This window comes from Anguilla rostrata, chromosome 5 (assembly GCF_018555375.3).
Source record: "Anguilla rostrata isolate EN2019 chromosome 5, ASM1855537v3, whole genome shotgun sequence".
NCBI lineage: Eukaryota > Metazoa > Chordata > Actinopteri > Anguilliformes > Anguillidae > Anguilla > Anguilla rostrata.
In genome coordinates, this window is record NC_057937.1 from 512,912 (window position 1) to 535,201 (window position 22,290).

A 22,290-nucleotide genomic window follows, 5' to 3' on the forward strand; every position below is an offset into this window, starting at 1 on the left:
GCGTGAATCTGTGGGTTTTTACTCGTTTGGAGTTAACTACAGCAACAAAGCGAGCAAAAGCAGGACTCCTCATTTACAGTAGCATAGGGAAACTGTAGTCAGCAATAGACGAGTACGCTGTGCAATGCGCTGTCCAGCACAGACCCGCCTGAAAGTCGGCAGCAACGAACAACCCCCCAAAAAATGTATTCATAGGCACGAACAACGGGGCTCCCCATAATCTCCTGTTTCGATAATATTTGACTGTATATGCACTTGACTCGCTCTAATGACATGTTCCTTTTAAGAAAGACACGGGTAGAGGTTTCGCCCAGGGGGTGGGACGAACGAACTTCTCCAGTATCGGAGAGCGTACTGATAGCCTCTTCATAAAGCATCCTCTGTCGAGAAGCAATAGATTTTTCTTTATTATCGCAATTACTTGAATTATTATTATTTTTAAAAGAAAAGCACTCCCGACGCTTAAGACGCTAGATGAATTCAACGGGGAAACGTACTTTGCTCCTTCTTTTTGTGGCGCTTATAACGCAAGGTAAGACAGTAGCTTAGGTTACTACTAAGTAAAAAAAAACATTAAAAATCTTGAGGGTTTGAGTTATTTTCTGCTGTATTAGGCTGGGGTTCCTAAGCATTTTAAAACGCAGCGCAATTGGTAAAAAGCTAAATGAGCAGAACCAGACGCTTAAATATCTTTAATATCGAATGGCTTACGGTCTGGAGCTTTTATAGAATTCCGCTACCGCGCTGCTCTTCACCGTCAAAATGATTCCATCAGTCTGATGTTTCCAACTTTGCCCATGTATTTATCGTCATAAGAGCAAATATGACAATTTGGATGTGTCTTAGTCTGGACAGTGAAAATATCGGACAACCGCATGCGTCTGAAAAGTTTTCTTACAGTTTTTTAAGTGCTTTATTGAGATGCAGTTTACTGTTATATGCATGTGCGAAAGATACAATCGCACACTTTGACAATCCATTGTTCCATTGATATATTTTGAAAGACTCATTTTCGAAGAGTGAAGATATAGATTTGTTTTTTTCACGCAATGACGTCGGCAGATGGGAAAGCCATACCGAGTAGCCTAGCGCTTATTCTCGAGCAGCGTCCGCTCAGACTTTCATTAGGCTATACTCTTTATGAATATTACACCAATGATGAAATATTAATAATATGCCTTTTTTTTCGTAAACTTATAAGGTAATGTATTTCTTTGCATTTTTCGACGTATAGAATGCTTGTAAAGTAGGGGTTTCAAAAATGCTTTTATTAATCCACTTGACTTGAGATTGAACTGCATTTTGACCCAACGAACTGAATGTTATCACATAAGATTAGAACTGGATTAGAGTTGGAAAGGGTGAGTATCTGTGAGCATAGATGCCAGCGTGTTTGCGCACTCGTCTGCGTTCTCGCAGAAAACAGAGATCTATTGCAATATTTGCTCGAGGTAAGGCGCTACTTTACTGTGATGGAAAGGTGCTGATTGCGATATGCTGTTCAGGACCAAAACCCGTATTAAAGTTGCTTTATGAACAACTAAGCTTTTTTTGATGGCCAGAAACTTTCCAACCTTATATTGGGGTTCAATCCACTACATCGGCTCCTCAGGGTGCATAACAATCTTCGGTGCAAGTATTGACCGCAATAGTCTATGCGACTTAATATTACACGGGGTAAAAGATCATATAATAATTGTGTTTTAATATATGGGAAATACAGTTGATTTTAATGGAATGTATGATGTATGTTGCTCTCATCTCATTGTAGCCCGGCACTTCCATCCCCCTCAGAAAATACACTGAGGCTGTACTCATCCATCCTGATACATGATTCGCGCGTCATATAGCGCGTAACTACGGCATCTGTTTTATCGGCTGTATTAGGACTGCTCCATGGCTACCCCCTCCCATTACCGTCTCAGACGCGCAAACGTTGCCCATATGCACGTGCACACACGTGCATTTTTGAAACAAAGGTTTTAAGTTCTTCTGCTGTGTTGTGTGTTTGCGGTTAAACAGCATTACAATGTATCTGGGGAAAAAACCCACGTGCCGTTAACTACTGACATGAGGTCTTATATAGGGTGACTGCTGAGAAGCAATGTATTGGACAAAAATCCTACAGTATGTGTGCTATGAGAAAATGTTGTGCACATTAAAAAGACAAGAAACCATTTCAGTATTTAGCCCTAAGTATTCTGAAATGACAGCGTCTCTGTACACCCCCCTTCCTCCCCCCATTCAGGTAAGCGGTTAATTAGGGGCTGGTCATTTAGCCACATTCCACATTCTGATAGTCACACTCATTTTCTCAGAATGACACATCCGGTAGGGCGACCTACATTTCCGAAAATACTATTTGCGCAACTATAATTATCTCATGAAATTAAATATGATAATATTCAGAAACAAATTCTGGGTAAAAAAAAAGTTAATTGGTGTGTGTGTGAGCATGGGCTGGGGTGAGGGGGTCTCTGGGAGTCTCTAAAATATTTAATCTTCATAAAAAGTACCTGGGGTGGACAGGTTACTTCTTGTAATACCTTAAGATTCAATTTAGATATACTTAATAAAGCTGTATTAAGACAGGTCCCTCTATTACATTGTAATTATTCTGTAATACTGTTTTATAGCAGATAATGCAGAAAATAGGTTTCTACAGAGTTAATCTAGTTACAGCCTTGTGTCATTGAATATGCTTTTGCATGTGTGTGTGTGTTACCCAATAAAGAGTCCAGGGATGGAACAGGGCAAGTCTCAGCTTACTGTAGCAACTTTTAATTCAGTGGCAGAAAGGTCCACAGGACTCTGTGCTTCTGTGGTTAAAAAAGGTTGAGGTGAGAATTGAGTAGACAGAAGTAAACCTAGTTTACTTTGACACAGCTGTCACTCCTTTTTAAGAAAATTGTATTAGACTTTTCCCGGTTTTCTCCCCAATCTGGAAAGTCTGATCATGCTCACCCACCAACTGGAGATAGAGCAGAACAGTGTGCAGTCTCCTCTGAAAGAGGACCAATATCAAACCATGGGGCCCATCAAAAAACTACACCTGGGCCTTAACAGGATGCGCCACCCAGCTGCCCCATGTAGGTGTCATTCAGCATGAAAACACTATGAAGGTGGGGGATGTATTTTAGTGGAACCAGGTCTTGAGCTTTACATTCAGAAATAGATTCTTGTGTTTGTGACCGCAAGATAGCCACCAGCAGGACAGCTAATTTAATCTGCTGGCCCAGCTACGTGTGTGCTGACTGGGGTGTGATAGGAAACGTTCTTCGGGCTGAGATTTCCTGACGTGTTAAAACCTTCACTGTAGCTCTGTGCACTCTTGCCTCGGTGCTGGGACTAAGTCCAGCTTTTTTTCCAGTTGATTTAGGCGAGCTGAAGACTTTCACAAACCTCAGGCTTGGAAATGGGCCCAGCAGATTACACCGGGAAGTGGTCGCATTAGAGCTTAACCCAAGTGTCATCTGATCTCCAGAAATATTGGATTTTTTCAAATGCTTTTGCGATACAGTGAAAAAAAAAAAACAAAACAGAACAAAACCATTAAAATGTATCACAGAGGAGGGAAAACATAGCGATTTTTTCGAGTTTCCGTGCTGTTAACAGGGCTGTGTGGCATCCTGGCTGGTTTCACATTCCCTCTGTGAATGAACACCTCCCCCCACACCCCATCCCCCCCCCCCCACCCTATCCCCCCCCAGCCGCTTGGCCACTGGCTGCATGGCCTTGAGCTGAAGCCTCATTTCGTAATAATTTCCAGTACTTACGATTCAATATTAAACCCCACCTCCCAAATCCTGCTCGTGCCCCCATTTCTGCAGGCAGAGCTGAAGTCTCTCACTTGGAGCTCATGGATGAGTCATCCAGGAGAATGAAGAAGGAGGAGACGATCACACGGGGAGCCTCAGGGTGGAATGATTAACCTGAGCATCTCCGTCCTGGTGTCACCACGTGCTCCAACCCCCCCGCAACCCCCCCCACAGACCCCCACCACCACCCCCTGCTCCCGGGGGGAGGCATTTTGCTGAAGCTCATCCTTAATATATTCTGTTGGTACTCTCTGTGTGGGGGTAGAAGATGTCTGTAGGTGTGATAGACCCTCTGGCTGACCCCCCATGACAGACAGCTGTGCCAAGTACTGCAGGCCTACTGGTGGTTTTACCCTCCCATTGAACTGGCAATTTATATTTTATAGGGTGTTCTCCAGGCAACTGGACCCTGGGAGAGAGGAAAACTTGAGCCAAAATGGATGCCTCTCTTCTGAATGATGGGAGAGAGATCCATCTGCTCTCTTATGATCAGAAAAGAAAAGAAAACAATAAAGAAATCAGCATGAGTTCACACCCCGGTGACCGTGGGCTCTGTTTGGCCCTGTGGCTCTTTAGCGAGGTGTGATTGGTTTAAAAATCCAGTCTTTGGCTGTATCTTCCTAACGGACTTGTGGTCCCATCTGGCAAGTTGGTGATTTTTTTTATTGTTTTCATTTATTGTTTGTAGTGCTCACCTGGGCAGAGCTTGGCATTATTACAAATGTTTTATTCCTGCGGTCGTGCGTATGGATTGAGTGTGTAGAGCAGGGCTACTGATCTGGATCAGTAGCACAGCTGGGCTTCTCTTCTGTCTGACTGTCCATAGTCCAATAATGCCACTAATTGGTCAGAAATTACACTTGCCTGGAGTTTCAGTTTTAACCCACTGAAGAATGTTGGAATGTTTTTTCCCTAAAATTCTAAGCCAGTGTTCTAGAACTCGACTGCTTTCAGTCACCAGTAGTGATTGTGACATCAGCATTAGAATGTTCAGCTAAGAACATTCCAGTCTCATATTTGTGGTCTCACATCTTAAAGGGTTAAATCGGTTTCTGATTGGACGGGAGGAGTGAAAACCAGCAGCACTACTGCCCCCGGGGGCCAGATTTGAGCATCCCTGATACCCCTGTGAAAGGCTGTGAAGCGTACGCCTCTTAAAGGCACCTCACGTCCCAGTGGGGAAGGTCAGAGTGAAGGTCACCCGTCTGCCCCCCCCAGGGGTCACCCCCCACCCGTGACACACGTCCTGCATGACAGCCCCCGCCACCCGCCTCGGGGAGGGAGACGCTCTCAGCCCGGGGGCGAGGGGAACACAGGCACCCCACCACAGACCCCCCCCCGCTCACCTGTCTCATTCAATCTGTAAAACAGGTTCTTCACAAGCAAGAAATTGCACTTAGTGTCTTAGACCGTCTGCCGCAGTGGTGTACTGCAAGAACTGGGAGCTCCCTCACCACTCCTCTCTCTCTCTCTTTCTCTTTCTCTGTCTCCATCTCTTTCACTCTCTCTTTCTCTCTCGTATTCTGTCTGTTTTTGTCTCGCTTCTTTGAGGCTGGGGAACAGAGTCGTATCTGTTAGATTAGTCTGTTAGATTATGACCATTTGCACAAACCAAACTTGGAAAAAAGCTTTAACTCCTGTAGACCTAAAACCCCCACATAACATCTCTCCATTTCTTGGGTCTGTTGTGGTTTAATGATGTTGGTTAAGGAAGCTTCAGATCCCGTGGCTGTTCTGAACCTGATTTAGACATCCCTGACATGGAGGTTTGCATAAGTTTGTAGCTTGGCATTGAAGAGGGGATTAAAGACCTGTTCTTAGTGGGACACTCATTTTAAGCAGTGTCTATCTGTGCCCGTTTGTGGCTCCAGCATTGTGAAATAATGTTTGGATTATCGGCTCATTTTAAATATAGCTGCGATAACCCAGAATGAATAAATTCAGCCTACAGCAGGCTCCGGAACACATACAGGATATGCACATTGGTTAGAGTTATTATCACACATTATGTTGATGTGTTTTTCACTTTTGCTACTGCCTGAGAACATGTTCAACTCTCTTTCACAGATAAAAACAAATTGTCTGTGCTCCATATTTAGGGCAACCTGGTATGAAACTGACCCCAATCCTGCTACATCCTTTTCTGAGCTGCATTATAACTTCAGTTTAAATGTTATTATGCAATAAATAATTCCAATATCAACGTTATTATAGCATTGCCACAAAGTATTTGCTTATCTGCTTCTAAAAATATAAAATCTGAACCCAAAAGCATAAAGCCCAAACCCTACTTCAGTTCATCTGGCCAATCACTGTTGAGCAATGCCTGCAGCTAACCTGCTACATGTAATTAGTGCTATGCATGCTGTAGCGATAACTTTAAACAGTGAATACTCCTAAATAAAAATGGCACCTTTTGTAGGCCTATTTGCAACCCCATTGCATAGCCGTTCATAATGTTTTATACTGCTTTCCACCGCATGCTGTAATAACTCCATTCATTAAACTGATTTAACACACCCACTGTAACACTCCCCTGGAGACACCCCTCAGAGCAATAAAGGCAGTTTATAGAAATGAAACATTAAACAATAATTAATGAAATTATAATTGCAAATTGCCTTCTTCTGCCGATGCTATCTCTCACAGTTGCACGGGTGCTTCTTATCACTTTGGTCAGCTGTTAGCTACGAGCCAATCAGAAAACCAGGTGTAATATTTAACATTTTCCCCAAACATTACGGTAGCTATCTGCGTTGATGAGTTTAGGATCCAGACACACAGGCTATGTAAGTTCCAATGAATTAATTTGTACTTCCTGCGATACGGCTAAAAATAAATCAATATGTCATCCCCTGCCCTTGTTTTATTGGTTGAAACAACTGAAAGCTGCTCCCAGTTTAAACAATACTGCTGTGTTTGCTGTGCAACAAATTGAGTTGCAGTGGAAGCTGCATGATTCCATTTAAATAATTTCTTTTATAATTCTGCAGTTCCATGCTATCTGTGATTCTGAAATGGTCCTACATGGATACTACATGTCTGCACGAAAATGAAGACTTTTTATAAATATGGCAATTGCATAAATAAAGAGTGGATTGACTGCATTGTGCAAATCAATGATCTAGAAATATTCATTCTAAAAATTAAATCCCACTCACTGTGCATCTTTGAGTAAAATTTATATTACTGCAAATTACCACCTAGAGGCTGCTCATTAATACGAATTACTGAATCTGTGTGTTAATCCAAGTAAGAGCCCTGAATCACAGAATCAGGGCTGTAAGGACCGTTCCACAGCACACAGTAAATCTGCCTTATCCAGCATCACAGGACACAAGGGCAAAGGTCAGTACAGCAGTGGCTCAAGTTTGCAGTCACATGGTTTGTTTTGGCCTGTGTGGAGCATTTCTCTTTGGTACACAGTGAAATATTAAATTAAATTAACAATTACTGTGTGCATGTGGTTCCCATTGGACTCATATATACTTTGTCAGAGTTAAATTAACACTGGACATTTTACTGTGTACCAAAATCAGGTTACCTCCTCTCTCATTAGTGGACATTAGCCCTGTTATTGTGTGAGCAGGAACACTCACATTAATATGTGTTATTACGAGTGTAAGTCTTATTTTTAGTTGCCCATTTTTCTTTTCTTTCTTGTTTGAACTGGCATTGAGCATCTCTCTCTTATATGAACCTTCTTTATCATTCTGGAAAACAGAGGAAGGGGCGGGGTGTAATTTAAAATAAACAAGGGACTCATTCAAACGAACACGGGCTGTGAATATTAACCCTGGGGGTCAGGAAACAGACCCCTCCTGCAGTGTGGTCTACGCCATGCCCCTCCTGCAGTGTGGTCTCCGCCACGCCCCTCCTGCAGCGTAGTCTACGCCATGCCCCTCCTGCAGTGTGGTCTCCGCCATGCCCCTCCTGCAGTGTGGTCTACGCCATGCCCCTCCTGCAGTGTGGTCTACGCCATGCCCCTCCTGCAGTGTGGTCTACGCCATGCCCCTCCTGCAGTGTGGTCTACGCCATGCCCCTCCTGCAGTGTGGTCTACGCCATGCCCCTCCTGCAGTGTGGTCTACGCCATGCCCCTCCTGCAGTGTGGTCTACGCCATGCTTTAGAGGCTCTCTCTGTCACTCTGACGTTCCCTCAGTATCTCACCGGACGCAAATAGCAAAGCCGTGAATAGTCTGAGCATGACAAGCTCACGCTTATGAAATGCAATTTCGTGAGAGGGAATAAAGCCCCCCCCCCCCCAGTTCCTTTGAATCCAGTGGTTAATTGTCCGCCATAATGAGCCCTTTTTCACAGCATGATGTGGAATCCCCCCCCCACCCCCCCACTGAGCACACACACACTGCCAAATGTAGCGTACGCTATTGGTGCTTCTGACAGGACAGGCCCAATGCCTGCTGAGCAGCCCTGGCCTCTGGATCCATCGCCTTATTTAATGAGCGGCATCCAGATGCACTTTGCATATTAATCGCACCCTAATGCAGAATGTAATCGCTCAGGTCCACGTTGCGTAAACCTCTCTGGCTCCATTCACTCATTCAGTTTCCCCGCTGCAATTCAGTATTTTGGTTTAGTAAAAAAAAAAAAATACATGTTAAATATGATAACAAGAAGCAATCTGTCATCGCTACATATAATTAAGGTTTAGCGCCGTTGTTGGTGTGATCCAGAATACTTGCTGTCAGTCTTCTGTGCAGGGATTCAGAAAGCAGAATTGCAGGTCGTCTTGTGCTGTGGTTTTGAGATCAAAGAGCCTTTGAAACTCTATCTGTGTAACACTCAGGCTTTGCTCTGAGCCTGTGGTACAGTGAGAGCTGTGTGTACAGATTACAGGCTTTGGTGCTGCTTCTGGTCTGGAGCTGCAGAGGAAGAACGATAAACAGCCCTTACAGGACCGGAGCTGTTCTAGAAACAACCGATTCACTGACTCTTTACCAGGGCAGCTTGCTTATCTCACAGTTCTTATTCCTATGAAGCAATTAATGTTCCTCATAGAAAAGTATAAATGCTGGACCGCATCAGAATTTGTCCTTTTCACCTGTTTATAAACAGTTTATGAACTCTGCTGCCAACATGTACGTATGCAAGCGAACATGCATACGTGCACACATGCACACACAAACAACACACACACACACACATGCTGACATAAACACGCACTCACATGCTCACAACCACACACTCACACACACACACACACACGCACTCACATGCTCACAACCACACACTCACACACACACATGCTCACAACCACACACTCACACACACACACATGCACACACACGCTGACACACACACGCACTCACATGCTCACAACCACACACTCACACACACACACACACACACACACAGCCACACACACAGACACACGCACACTCACACACAGACACACACACATGCTGACACACGCACACACACACATATTATAACAGAGAACATTAGCTGTGAAGTAATGCTCTCAGAATGTACTTAAAGCAAATTGTCTGAGTGACATTTATACTGAGACGATGGAAACCCTGAGCCTTAGACATGTGTCATTATGGAACGAACAATCTGTCATTACAATGCCTTACGAGAAGCACTGGGAGGCAGTGGGCAGTGTGCAGCCAATAAATATAGTTTTTTTTTCTTTCATGAGATCCTTAGAAGCCGTACCTTCAGGCGAGGAGTGATTCTCCTTATGAGGAGTGATTCTCCTTATGAGGAGTGATTCTCCTTATGAAACGATCAGCCGTAGCTTCAGAGGAGTGATTCTCCTTATGAAACGATCAGCCATACCTTCAGAGGAGTGATTCTCCTTATGAAACGATCAGCCATACCTTCAGAGGAGTGATTCTCCTTATGAAACGATCAGCCGTAGCTTCAGAGGAGTGATTCTCCTTATGAAACGATCAGCCGTACCTTCAGAGGAGTGATTCTCCTTATGAAACGATCAGCCGTACCTTCAGAGGAGTGATTCTCCTTATGAGGAGTGATTCTCTTTATGAAACCTTCAGGCAAGGAGTGATTCTCTTTATGAGGAGTGATTCTCTTTATGGGGAGTGATTCTCTTTATGAGGAGTGATTCTCTTTATGAGGAGTGATTCTCTTTATGAGGAGTGATTCTCTTTATGAGGAGTGATTCTCTTTATGAGGAGTGATTCTCTTTATGAGGAGTGATTCTCTTTATGAGGAGTGATTCTCTTTATGAGGAGGGATTCTCTTTATGAGGAGTGATTCTCCTTATGAAACCTTCAGGCAAGGAGTGATTCTCTTTATGAGGAGTGATTCTCTTTATGGGGAGTGATTCTCCTTATGAAACCTTCAGGCAAGGAGTGATTCTCCTTATGAGGAGTGATTCTCTTTATGGGGAGTGATTCTCTTTATGAGGAGTGATTCTCTTTATGGGGAGTGATTCTCTTTATGAGGAGTGATTCTCTTTATGAGGAGTGATTCTCTTTATGGGGAGTGATTCTCTTTATGAGGAGGGATTCTCTTTATGGGGAGTGATTCTCTTTATTGATTCTCTTTATGAAACGTGGGAGTTGGTGAGCAGCTCAGATCGGTGGAGTGACCTTTTCTGTCTCACGAATGTTGATTTGTTTTTAAGGCGGAGAATGCAGTGCTTCGGGTCCCACTTAAGATCCAGGGCCGTGGGTCCCAGGGAAGCATGGTAAAATAACATTCCACCTTAAGCTTCCTTTGGCACCAGCTGTCAATTCCTTACACCTGCCTTTTGAAAGTTTTACTGAGCTTTGGGGTGGAAGAAAAGTTGGAATGAAATTTAACCCCCCCCCCCCCCCCCATAATAAAAGTCTCATTAAATAACTGATTATGGTGATCTTCATTTCCCTAACCAAGGTACAAACATGAGGAGAGAATCTATAGCAGGAGTCTATAGTTAATGTAACTGAAAAAGAACAGCCAGCACTGCACTGCAGAAAATTAGATTTTCTTGCAGCCCTTACGGATGGCGCTTCAGGATTGGCTGAAGCAGCATCGGGGGGGGGGGGGGGGGTGTAGTTTTTTTAGGGTGCCGGCCTATTTGGCGACCTTGCCACAGCCGCCCACAAATTCCTGCCATTGACTGGTGCATTGTGGGAATGGCGTGTCAGCGGTCGGCAGCGCGGTCAGGGGGTTCAGGAGCTGAATTATTTATTGTTTCCATTTCACCCCCTCACTGCTGAGGATCACACGTCGTATTTCAGGTCCTGGTTTTTAACACACATACCAAATTTTATATTTGTGGCAGGAATAACGCTATAAATCATTGGTTTTCTCTTTCCAAGAATTCTCGTGGAATTTCCAGTATGAAAAAGGCACTTAGAATATGTTTATGGGCTCACATTGGTCTGTTGTATTTTAATAAGATGTTTTTATTTGTTATATCTGAGTATTGCATAGATCAGCAAAATTGCGCCAGAAGACCTTTGTTGCTGAGAACAGCATCTCATTGGGTATTTCTTTCTGAACACAAAGCAAAAAAAAGCATTGAATAAGCACTTCTATCAGTACTATATGCATACATACATGTGTGTTTACATACAAACCCTTTTGCCCTTTATGTTGTCTCCAAACATGATGGGCGAAACCTGGCTGGCAATCACACACACACACACACACACAGACAGACACACACACACATGCACGCACGCACGCACACGCACGCACAGAGGCACACACACACATGCACGCACGCACACGCACGCACACAGGCACACACACACATGCACGCACGCACGCACACATGCACGCACGCACGCACGCACACACACACACACAGACAGAAGGTTTCTGCAGATAGTAGTCTGATACTCATTAAATATTCAGGTTGCAGGTTTTTGGTTCGAGGCTTGGATGGGTGTGAAAGGAGCCACTCTGGGGGGGGCTGGATGTCTCCATGGAAGAGTGAATGAGTCAGTCAGTCAGTCAGTCAATCAATCAATCAATCAAATTTTACAAAGCATTTGTCACAGAATATTTCACAGTTAACCCCACAGAACAGGCCAGAGAGGACAGTGGCACGGAAGGACTCCCTGGAAGGTGCGTAGGAAGAAACCTGGGAAGGAAGGAGTTGGTGGGGGGCTCAAGGCGTTGGGGTGGGGGGGTGAGGGGTGTGTCTCAGAATGTGGCTCTCAGTGAATCATGGAAAAAGGGGAAGGAGGAGGCGGAAAAGTGCACAGTTTTGATTTCTGTTTTTGGGCGTCCTGGACGCGTTTGGTCTGGAAGCGGCAGATAGCAGCCCCAGCTTTCCGCTTCGATCCCACCTCAGTCATGGCTGCTTGTTCGCCACGGAAACGAACCACACCGCGCACACGCACGATGACCTTTCACCCCGCTCTCATCGGGGCGGAGTTAAAATGTGTGGTTCGACAGGAGCCGTGACTCATAAAGACCGGCTAAAGGCTTTCGGTTCTCTTCCCTTTCCTCTCTGCGTGTCTCATAAAGACACTGAGGGAGGAAGAGGAGGATGAGAGTCAGAGAGCCTGGATCTGCTGTCCCGCTCGCTCGCATCAAATATCGACTTTCCACCGCGTCTCCAGCTGAAAGGTTTTCATCCGTAGGAGTTCTGCAGACTGCCTTCTCTGAAGAGAAGAGTTCAGATGTTGCATTATGTTTCATACCACTGAGGTTGAGAATGCTAGAAAAATCTTGCTCCTTTTAATAAATGTTACCCACGCTTTCCTTATCTCCATCTCTCCACCTCTCACTGTCACCCTGATAATGGGGTAAGGATTAAAAACTAAATTGCAAGATTAAATAAGTTGCTACTCTTTCGATGAGGAGATTTTGGGAAAAAAGTCAAGGCATCTCCAAATCTTGAGGCCAGATATTGAGGTGAATCAGCAGGATTCTCTCATACATTTTTCCATATTAAAGACAGAGAATGATTTGACTTGGAAAAACTCATAGCAATAATGAAACAATACGGAAACTAAAAATCATTTTATTGATCTGTCCCTGGTGTGTTCTCAATCTGCTCTAACAAAATGACACATTAATAATAAATATTCTGTTGTAATTCTATTTACTTGCAACGTGCAACATCCCACATATGCTGCTAATTAAACTGTCTTGTCCTTGTGTCTCTGCACAGACTGCTTCTTGTTGTTATTTATTGTGTAATCTGCTTGTCCCTGTGTCTCTGCTCAGACTGCTTCTCCTCTAAAGGGGAGGACCGGCTCTTCCGGCGGCTCTTCCGCAGGTATAACCAGTTCATTCGGCCGGTGGAGAACGTGTCCGACCCGGTGACCGTGGAGTTCGAGGTCTCCATTTCCCAGCTGGTCAAAGTGGTGAGACCATCGGAATTCTGTCAACGGCATTTTTTTAAATGCACTTCAAAATACTGTGAACATATCAAGCAATAAAATAAAATCACTTGTGTGCAGACAATTTGCTGTTATGCTTTAGACTTTAAAGGAACTGCATTTCCTGTTTCCTCTGTAACACTGCAGGGTGTGTAGCTTACCCTCGTTACTCAGCGCTGCAGTAACGAATCCGCTGAGCACCTTTAACTCCCTCACCTGATTTCCTGGGGCTGAACTGTTCTCTGATTTTAAGATATTAAGTCGGCCTCCCTGCGGCTCTCCTGGAGCGAGCATGGATATTACGGATTTAGGGGACTGCTCTCTTAAAGACCGCAGTTTAATTCATTAGTGTACCGGGCGTTTGTTATATAATGCATGCGTCTAATTGTATCATCAAAGCCGTTGTTTCGTGGGAAAGTAAGTATTTGGGAATGAACCTCAGGGCGGGTTCCCATGGTTGCATTCTCTCGCATTCTCATCCCCGTCAGCGTCTGTTACATAACGCATAAAAACATTAAAAGCATCCATTTGAAATATACTTTATTTTTTTCATACCGACGCATCAGATTTATTGAGGATGAAACCTCTGCATTTCATTTCCTTTGTATTTGAACTAAGATGCGAATGCCTCCATCTGGTTTATCACACATCATGAGCGATACAGCATGGAGTGCATTTCGCAGTCCTTATAAGAATTATGGCTCATAGTGATGGCACGTTGATATATCCTCACCTTTCCTGTTAGATTAAAAGTGTGCACACGGACAGGAATCATTTTTCATGTCTAAAATAAACTGCGCCAGTAATGAATGCATGAATGTAATCTTGCTAATAGCATATGCTATGTTAATGAAGCCTTTAAATGCCGTGCTCGCACTGTCAATAGAACCCTTCCATGGATTACCCTGGAATTGCTAGCATGGGGCAAGAAAGGGTCGCTTGTGAATTTTGATGAGCGGAAAATGAATCCATAAGGTTATAGAAATAATGGGAATAAAAGAGGTCATCTGGCTTTGAGATGCTCTGAGCAAACGGATCATGTCAGAACCGCGAGTCGCTCAGCGCGAGTGTTTGCTGACGGCGGCTTTGTGTGAGAACAGGGTCTGCTGCACGTCAGTAGCAGTCAGCTGGGCTGTCATTATCTGAGTTAAACTGCCCTTCTGTGGAGAATTTACTGGCTATCCATGACCTAACAGCAAGATGGCATTGTGGATTGGTTGTGGTTTGTCCAAGACAGGTTACACATATTTTGAGCAACTTTACTTGGAATGTATTCCATAATGTGCACATAACAATGTCATAAGCATGAACGAAACCATGACAGTACGACAGTTTCCAATTAATGCTGATGATGTCACAATCGCTGCTGGTGACTGAAACAGTGGAGTTCTAGAACACTGACTCAGAATTTTGAAAAAAATAAAAATAAAACCCTGAAAGGCCCCTTCAGGGGATTAACATTATTCGCCTATAAGGCCCATTTTTCACAGTGCAGTTGTGAATGTGCAGTGTGGCACAATCACATTCAGATGCTGCTTTCACTTAATCCATCTAGGATTCCATGTAGTCATTTATTTATGTACTTGGTGCATACTTAGGCCTCAGGCAACTTGTCTAAAAATAAACGCACAGCCTTTTCTCCACTTGGCTGTGCAGTTTGTGACCTGCGCGTTAGATTAAGTGCTGCGCTCCTGCCTCGACCCGCATTCCAGCCTACAAGGATCAGCGATACATGCAAACATTATATATAACTCAGATTATGATGCGAGTCCAAAACTAAACAAAACAGCATAACACAAAGAGTCATCATACTTGATACATGTAAAGAAGCATTGGCGAAAAAGAAAATTGTCCTTAGGAATGACAGGACTGTCTGGAACTTGTAAAATTGGATGTTCAGTGATTCAGTCTAAAATGCAAAAATCCATGCCCAATAACCCTCTGAAATCTCTACTGACCATTAATAAGGTTTTGAAAATAGTTCAAGATAAAACTTTTTTGTCATTGTAACTACTTCTATTTGACAACAAATGGCTAAAAGGAGTCAGTGCAATGTCGCATTAGTGCAGCGAGCTGACTCTGACTCTGACTCTGACTCTGACTCTGACTCTGACTCTGACAGGGGTATAACGGTTGGGAGGAACTTTCCTCAGAGGGCTCTGACTGCATCACTGATGACCTGAGATCTGTTCTGTGATCTGAGATCTGTTCTGTTATCTGAGATCTGTTCTGTGATCTGAGATCTGTTCTGTGATCTGAGATCTGTTCTGTGATCTAAGATCTGTTCTGTTATCTGAGATCTGTTCTGTGGTCTGATATCTGTTCTGTGATCTAAGATCTGTTCTGTTATCTGAGATCTGTTCTGTGGTCTGAGATCTGTTCTGTGATCTAAGATCTGTTCTGTTATCTGAGATCTGTTCTGTGATCTGAGATCTGTTCTGTTATCTGAGATCTGTTCTGTGATCTGAGATCTGCTCTCTGACCTGAGATCTGCTCTGTTCTTCCCCCAGGATGAAGTCAACCAGATCATGGAGACCAACCTCTGGCTTCGACACGTAAGTGCTGTGGGTGACCAGTGTGCTTACGTTGGTAACTGAGGCTGGTGTGGTTACTCCGGGAACAGGGGTCTGTGTGATTACCCTGGGAACAGGGGATGGTGCATTGCCCTGGGAACTGGGGTCAGTGCGGTTACCCGGGGAACAGGGGATGGAGCGGTTACATTAGGAACAGGGGTCGGTGTGGTTACCCTAGGAACAGGGGATGGTGCGGTTGCCCTGGGAACAGGGGGCAGTGTGGTTACCTAGGGAACTGCCGGGGAGGGGTGGGGGTGGAGGGGGGGGTTTGGGGTTCAGGTGTCAGGTGTGGAATGTCCCATCTCTTTAACGCCTGGTCTGATGGAGAGGTTGCCTGGGAGAGTCTTTGGGCTCCTCAGCATAGCCCTATAAGCAGAGTGGTCTCCAGTGACCATTAAACACACATTAGAATACGGGCATATCTTCAGCTTTGAGAATTCTAAAGTAGAATACTCAGAATGTAAATCATCTTCTTCAATATGAAACTGTATTTAGAGTTTGGCTGGTTTATGTAATTGCAGGGTGCAGTGTGGTGTGCTGTATAAACGTTCAGACCCTGGGCAGCGTGCAGCGTGTCTAAAAGGAAACCTCCCCTCTCGGCTCTGTTTGCCCCGGCTCATAATCTGCCCTGTTTGCCCCGGCTCATAATCTTCCCTGTTTGCCCCGGCTCGTAACCTGCCCTGTTTGCCCCGGCTCGTAACCTGCCCTGTTTGCCCCGGCTCGTAACCTGCCCTGTTTGCCCCGGCTCATAATCTGCCCTGTTTGCCCCGGCTCATAATCTGCTGTGCTACCAGGCTGTGAGCCCTGAGAAGGCTGTGTCAACACGCCTGTGCGATAATCACAGAATGCAAAGCCCTCATCAGTCTCAGCTCTTACTGTCTAACTGGGCTGGCCTGAAGCAGATACCCCATCAGAATGGGCTCCTGTTTTACTGCAGCGAACGTGAAGCCCCTTCCGCTGCTGGGGGCCTCTGATAAACATGCAGCCCATCAGATAACCTGCAGCTAGCATTTCTGTTGTGTTAAATTTTGGTCATGACTTCATGGCTTCATGCATGCCTCTGAGAGACCATTAATGAAAGAGTGAGGTTATTAATGAAAGGGTGAGTGGCATCCTCAGGTAGGGCTGTAATTAAACTGTGTGTCATGGGGAATACCACAGCCTTCATTTTCACTTCATCTGGGGGGTTGTGACCTCAATAATGCATTATGATAAAAATCAAACACTAAGCAGCACATAACAGCACACATATGCACACACACACACATGTGCATACAAACATATGCATGCAAATACAGGCAGGGAAACAAACACACACATACAGATGAAAACGTTTTGTAAAATTGTTTTAGCTGGTTCCAAATCTCTGCGTGCCTCTTATGTGGGTTTAGGGGGAATCTTGCCCTCTGTGCTTCCAGCCGGAACATTTACTGTCAGGATTAAAAGCGTTTGAGGAGAAGCATCCAGGAGCTTCATGCTGCTGTGCGTGAAGGATGTCAGGGGCTGAGGGCTTTCTGCATGCTCTTTGACTCTTAAGCATGACCCTGCTGTGAGGAGATTAATGAGAGCACTTCATTTTATGGGCTGGGATCATAAACCAGAAGGGTTACAGTCTGTGACAGCCCCTGCATTGAAACCCCACGACGGGAAACCCCAGGGCTTGTGATATTTTCTCTGGGACGAGACGCGACCCTTTTGGAAAGATGCATCGCACACTTTGCCACGAGTATTTACTGCCTGAGTTTCGCCTACCTGCTGGGGGGACGGACCGCTACTGTGAGGTCACACGCCCACCCCAGACACCCTGTCCTAAACGGGCGTTTATCGCAGAACCATTAACCTTTCAGAAGGACACTTTATGACTGATCTGGGCACTGGGCAGTTTGAGCTGCTCGATACAGCGTGACCTCACAGGGTGATTAAGAAGTGTTAAACCAGGATGAATTAAAATGGAGTGAATTGTCGTGTGCATGCATTATTCACACAAATATCGTTATAAAGTTAATTATGGTTACGATATTCCTTTCCACACAGTGCTGTATTACATTGTGGCTACAGCATAGCATTTGAGAATGCTTGCTTTAAAGACTTGGTTGAGTTGACATAACCTTTGTAAATCAAGATAAGAATAGTCCTGCCATTAGTGTCTGTTATCTTATAAATAATGCGCTAATTAACATAAATAAAGTGTTTGCCTACACATGGCATTGCTGGACTTAATTGAATTAAAACTTAATTAACTTGGACTTAGTTCTCCAGTTTTAAAGATGTGACACAGCCTCGTATGATGCGTGTGCATGTAAATGATAATAGAGACAGATGGGACACTGGTGGAATAAATCTCGCCTCAGTGTTAAACTGTGCCACTGAAAGTATTCTCTGATGGAATTATCCAAAGCTGAGCGGTTATAAATGTGCCCTTAAGTTAATTTGTGATGTCATTAGCTAGATTAACACTGCGCCATATGGCGTATTAAACTCTTATTGGTGCCACCGGGGGAAATTCTCACTAGGACCAGAAGCTGTTTTCACAAGAAACACCACAGACAATATATTATTACATTGAGTTCCTCACATTATTATTATTATCTAAATATGGAGGTCATTCATTCTGAAAAAGGATCTGTTTCATAAGCCAATGATTCTTTGAACTGTAATGGAACATTTTTTAAACTTTTTTTTTCCAGGTCTGGAATGACTACAAGCTGCGGTGGGCTCCCGTTGAATTTGATGGAATCGAGCACATTCGCGTCCCGTCCAATAAGATATGGCGGCCGGACATCGTGCTTTATAACAAGTGAGTCGGCTGCATTGATCTGCGCAGCTCTGCCATTAACAGGGGTCCATTCAGGAAAAGAGCTCTAATCAAGCCAAAGGACATCAGGAATCACAAATGTATTTTTACTGATGGAAGATGGAGGAGAAGTGGTGTGGCACAGTGAAATACTTTGTGAAATTTGTGAAGTATTGTTTCTTTTCTTTCTTGGTTAGTGCTGTGGGGGATTTTTTGGTGGAAGACAAAACCAAAGCCCTGTTGAAGTTTGACGGGACGGTGACGTGGGTCCCCCCGGCCATCTTTAAGAGCTCCTGCCCCATGGACATCACCTACTTCCCCTTCGACTACCAGAACTGCTCCATGAAGTTCGGCTCCTGGACCTACGACAAGGCCAAGATCGACCTGGTGCTGATCGGGTCGAAGGTCAACCTGAAGGACTTCTGGGAGAGTGGCGAGTGGGAGATCATCGATGCTCCGGGGTACAAGCACGACATCAAGTACAACTGCTGCGAGGAGATCTACCCCGACATCACCTACTCCTTCTACATCCGCCGCCTCCCGCTCTTCTACACCATCAACCTGATCATCCCCTGCCTGCTCATCTCCTTCCTGACCGTGCTGGTCTTCTATCTGCCCTCCGACTGCGGCGAGAAGGTCACACTCTGCATCTCCGTCCTGCTCTCGCTCACCGTCTTCCTGCTGGTCATCACCGAGACCATCCCCTCCACCTCGCTGGTCATCCCGCTCATCGGCGAGTACCTGCTCTTCACCATGATCTTCGTCACGCTGTCCATCGTCATCACGGTCTTCGTGCTGAACGTGCACTACCGCACGCCCATGACGCACACCATGCCGGGGTGGGTGCGCTCCGTCTTCCTCCGCGTTCTGCCGCGGATCATGCTGATGCGCCGGCCGCTCGACCAGCAGGAGGCGCTCAAGGGCGGGGCCGGGAAGAGGAGGAGGAACAGCGTCTCCCAGCAGGGGGCGCTGGAGTACGGCGACAGCAAGATGTCCCTGGAGCACAAGAAGTGCCTGTGTCAGCACGGCAAGGAGGCACCCGAACCCCCCGACCCCAAACAGGCCCGGCAGCTGAACCCCCAGTCCATCAGCACCGTGGTGGCCTTCTCTGTGGTGTCCCCCGAAATCAAGCAGGCCATCGAGAGCGTCAAGTACATCGCCGAGAACATGCGCAGCCGCAACAAGGCCAAAGAGGTACTGCAGCATCCGCCCTCGCGTCTCTGTATTTCATCTAGTAATGTTCGTGAACTGGGCATGGAAGGTAAATTGCAGAAACCTTTCAGTGTAAGGGAAGTTAACATAGCTGTTGAATGTTCAGAGGGCAGGCTATAAACATAATCTGATCTATTCTAAATCTGAAGTTGATCATTTTCCGTTGCAACTTCTGAAAGAAAAGTCCCCCACTGAAGGAGGGCCAGATGGTGCGGCGCTCGGTTCAGTGGAAATGCTCGGAGTGAATCTGATACAGATCGTTTCCGGCAGACATGTTCTGACTGCGAGTGCTCCTCCCTGTATCCCAGGTTTAAATGAACTCATTCAGGGTGGCTTTGGTCCTGCTTTTGGTCCCTATGTGGCCTTTGTTCACAATCCACTTTTTTTAGAAAAAGAAATTAAGATGAAAGACTGAATTAATACCTTGAACAATTTAGTATCGACTTAAGTATTGCTTTTAATAGGCAAATTCTTATCAAGTAAATAAAAATAAATCCAGTGATATCTTATTAAAAGGAAATATATTTTTCCAGTAATTTAATCATAATATTTACAGTTTGTCCTTTTTTAGGATGTTGGGACTTTGAACTTAACACTATTCTAAAAATGAAATGATTTGTTTTGTTCAGCATTCTCTTATGTAGTGAATGTTTTCTTTTTTTAAATACCAAAGCAGTTTTTAAATTACCAAAGCAGTTTTTTCCCCACAGATGAACACAATTCTTTTTTTCTAAAAATAGAGTGGTATACTGTCTCAATGGATCTGCTAGGCTTTAGTGTGTAAAAAGAAATAAATGCACATATTCACCCTGCTTTGCTTAAAGGCACCAGCAGCAGTCTTTTACACACAAAGAAATGCAAGTGCACAACAGTTTCTGCCTCTATGCGAGATTTAAATGCCACACTGCTCCCCAGATAATTATAGTCTGCACTCATATTTCCTTTCTAAAATAATAACATGACTCTGAAGAACTGAGGTTGTTTCTCCGGCAAAAAAAAATGTCATGCAAAATTCAGTAGGAAATAGAAACAATAATAAAACTAATAGTGTACCTAAAACTTGCTACTGGAGGACTTCAGGTGATGGTTTTATGAGATCCACTGAGTCTCCCACACCAGCAAAGGCTCACGGCCCGGAAGGGTCCGCACTGAGCATGCCCAGAAAGGTCCGCACTGAGCATGCCCAGAAGGATCCGCACTGAGCATGCCCGGAAGGGTCCGCACTGAGCATGCCCGGAAGGATCCGCACTGAGCATGCCCAGAAGGATCCGCACTGAGCATGCCCAGAAGGATCCGCACTGAGCATGCCCAGAATAACTCCCTCCTGCCATCTTTCAGCTCACATCACTTTCCCTGCTCTCCACCTTTCCTTTTATGTTCATTGTCCTCTCCTCCATTTCCCTTGACCCAGTCTGGCTGTCTTTTCTTCCTTTCCACATAATTCCATTTCATTTATACTCCATCTCTTCATACATTTCTCCCCCTATTATTCTTGTTCATGTTCTATTATGGTATCTGTCACTGATATCTCTCCTCCATTCTCTCTCTCTCCCCTTCCCTTGCCCATCTCTCTCTCTCTCTCTCTCTCTCTCAGGTGGAAGACGACTGGAAGTATGTGGCGATGGTGATTGACAGGATCTTCCTCTGGGTTTTTGTGCTGGTCTGTGTGCTTGGAACACTGGGCCTTTTCTTCCAGCCTCTCATTGGCTTCTTATCATAGTCCCGCCTCCAACCCTCCCGGCTGTGCACACACCCACCCCCCCCCCACACACACACACACACACACACACACACTCACACACACACCCAAACACACACATACACACACACACACTCACACACACACACCCAAACACACACATACACACACACACTCACACTCACACACACACACACACGCTCACACGCACACACACTCACACACGCACCTATACGTGTCTCCAGGTTCAGTGCAGCCGTATGTGCTGTGTGCTGGTATAGAATGGTCCCTGTGGCCGTGTTCCTGGGGATCACTGGGGATCACTGGGAGATCACTGGGAGATCACTGGGAGATCACTGGGGATCACTGAGAGATCACTGGGAGATCATTTATGCTGCTGAAGGCTGGTTTGAAGTAGGCCAAACTGTGGAAGGGTCTCCAAACAAATATTTGCCTTTCCAGCTGGATGAAATTAATCCAACAGGGGGTCCTATTCATTATTTGAAACTATTAATATGTAAATGAAGTGTTTTCAGATGAAGGGTGCCAAACATTAATGATGTGAGTCTCTGTAATATAAAGCATGTGGATAGTGCATGAAGGATTTCCGAGTCAGATCTCCAGGATTCTGATTTCTGTTTCTGTGCAGTAGGCCTATGTGATCGGAGAGACAGGATTAGAGCTCAGTGTTTTGTATTTTCTGACTGTTTTTCCTTCTTGTTAAGCAGTTGTAAAAGGCTTATATTTCTATTTTGATCAGCACATACCAACTTCACACTTTGCGATTAAAATTAGTGATGCAATTAAAAATTCTGCTGGGTTTGAGCCACGGATGTTTTCCTCTGTCATTTATGTGATATAAATATCATCTTTCTTCAGAATAA

The 22,290-nt window shown here is 44.9% G+C and overlaps 1 protein-coding gene across 2 annotated transcripts; it reads left to right on the forward strand.

Moving 5' to 3' along the window:
* The first annotated feature begins 310 nt into the window (after positions 1-310).
* On the forward strand, positions 311-22,290 carry chrna6 (cholinergic receptor, nicotinic, alpha 6). 2 transcript variants are annotated; one of them, XM_064334505.1, is made up of 6 exons: positions 311-532; positions 12,974-13,113; positions 15,639-15,683; positions 18,389-18,498; positions 18,693-19,689; positions 21,302-22,290. In XM_064334505.1, the coding sequence occupies exons 1-6, from the start codon at positions 475-477 to the stop codon at positions 21,425-21,427; spliced, it is 1,476 nt and encodes a 491-aa protein (XP_064190575.1). In that variant the 5' UTR covers positions 311-474; the 3' UTR covers positions 21,428-22,290. The 2 variants fall into 2 exon arrangements, with proteins under 2 accessions (XP_064190575.1, XP_064190576.1); XM_064334506.1 differs by lacking the exons at positions 311-532; positions 12,974-13,113 and adding an exon at positions 13,295-13,545.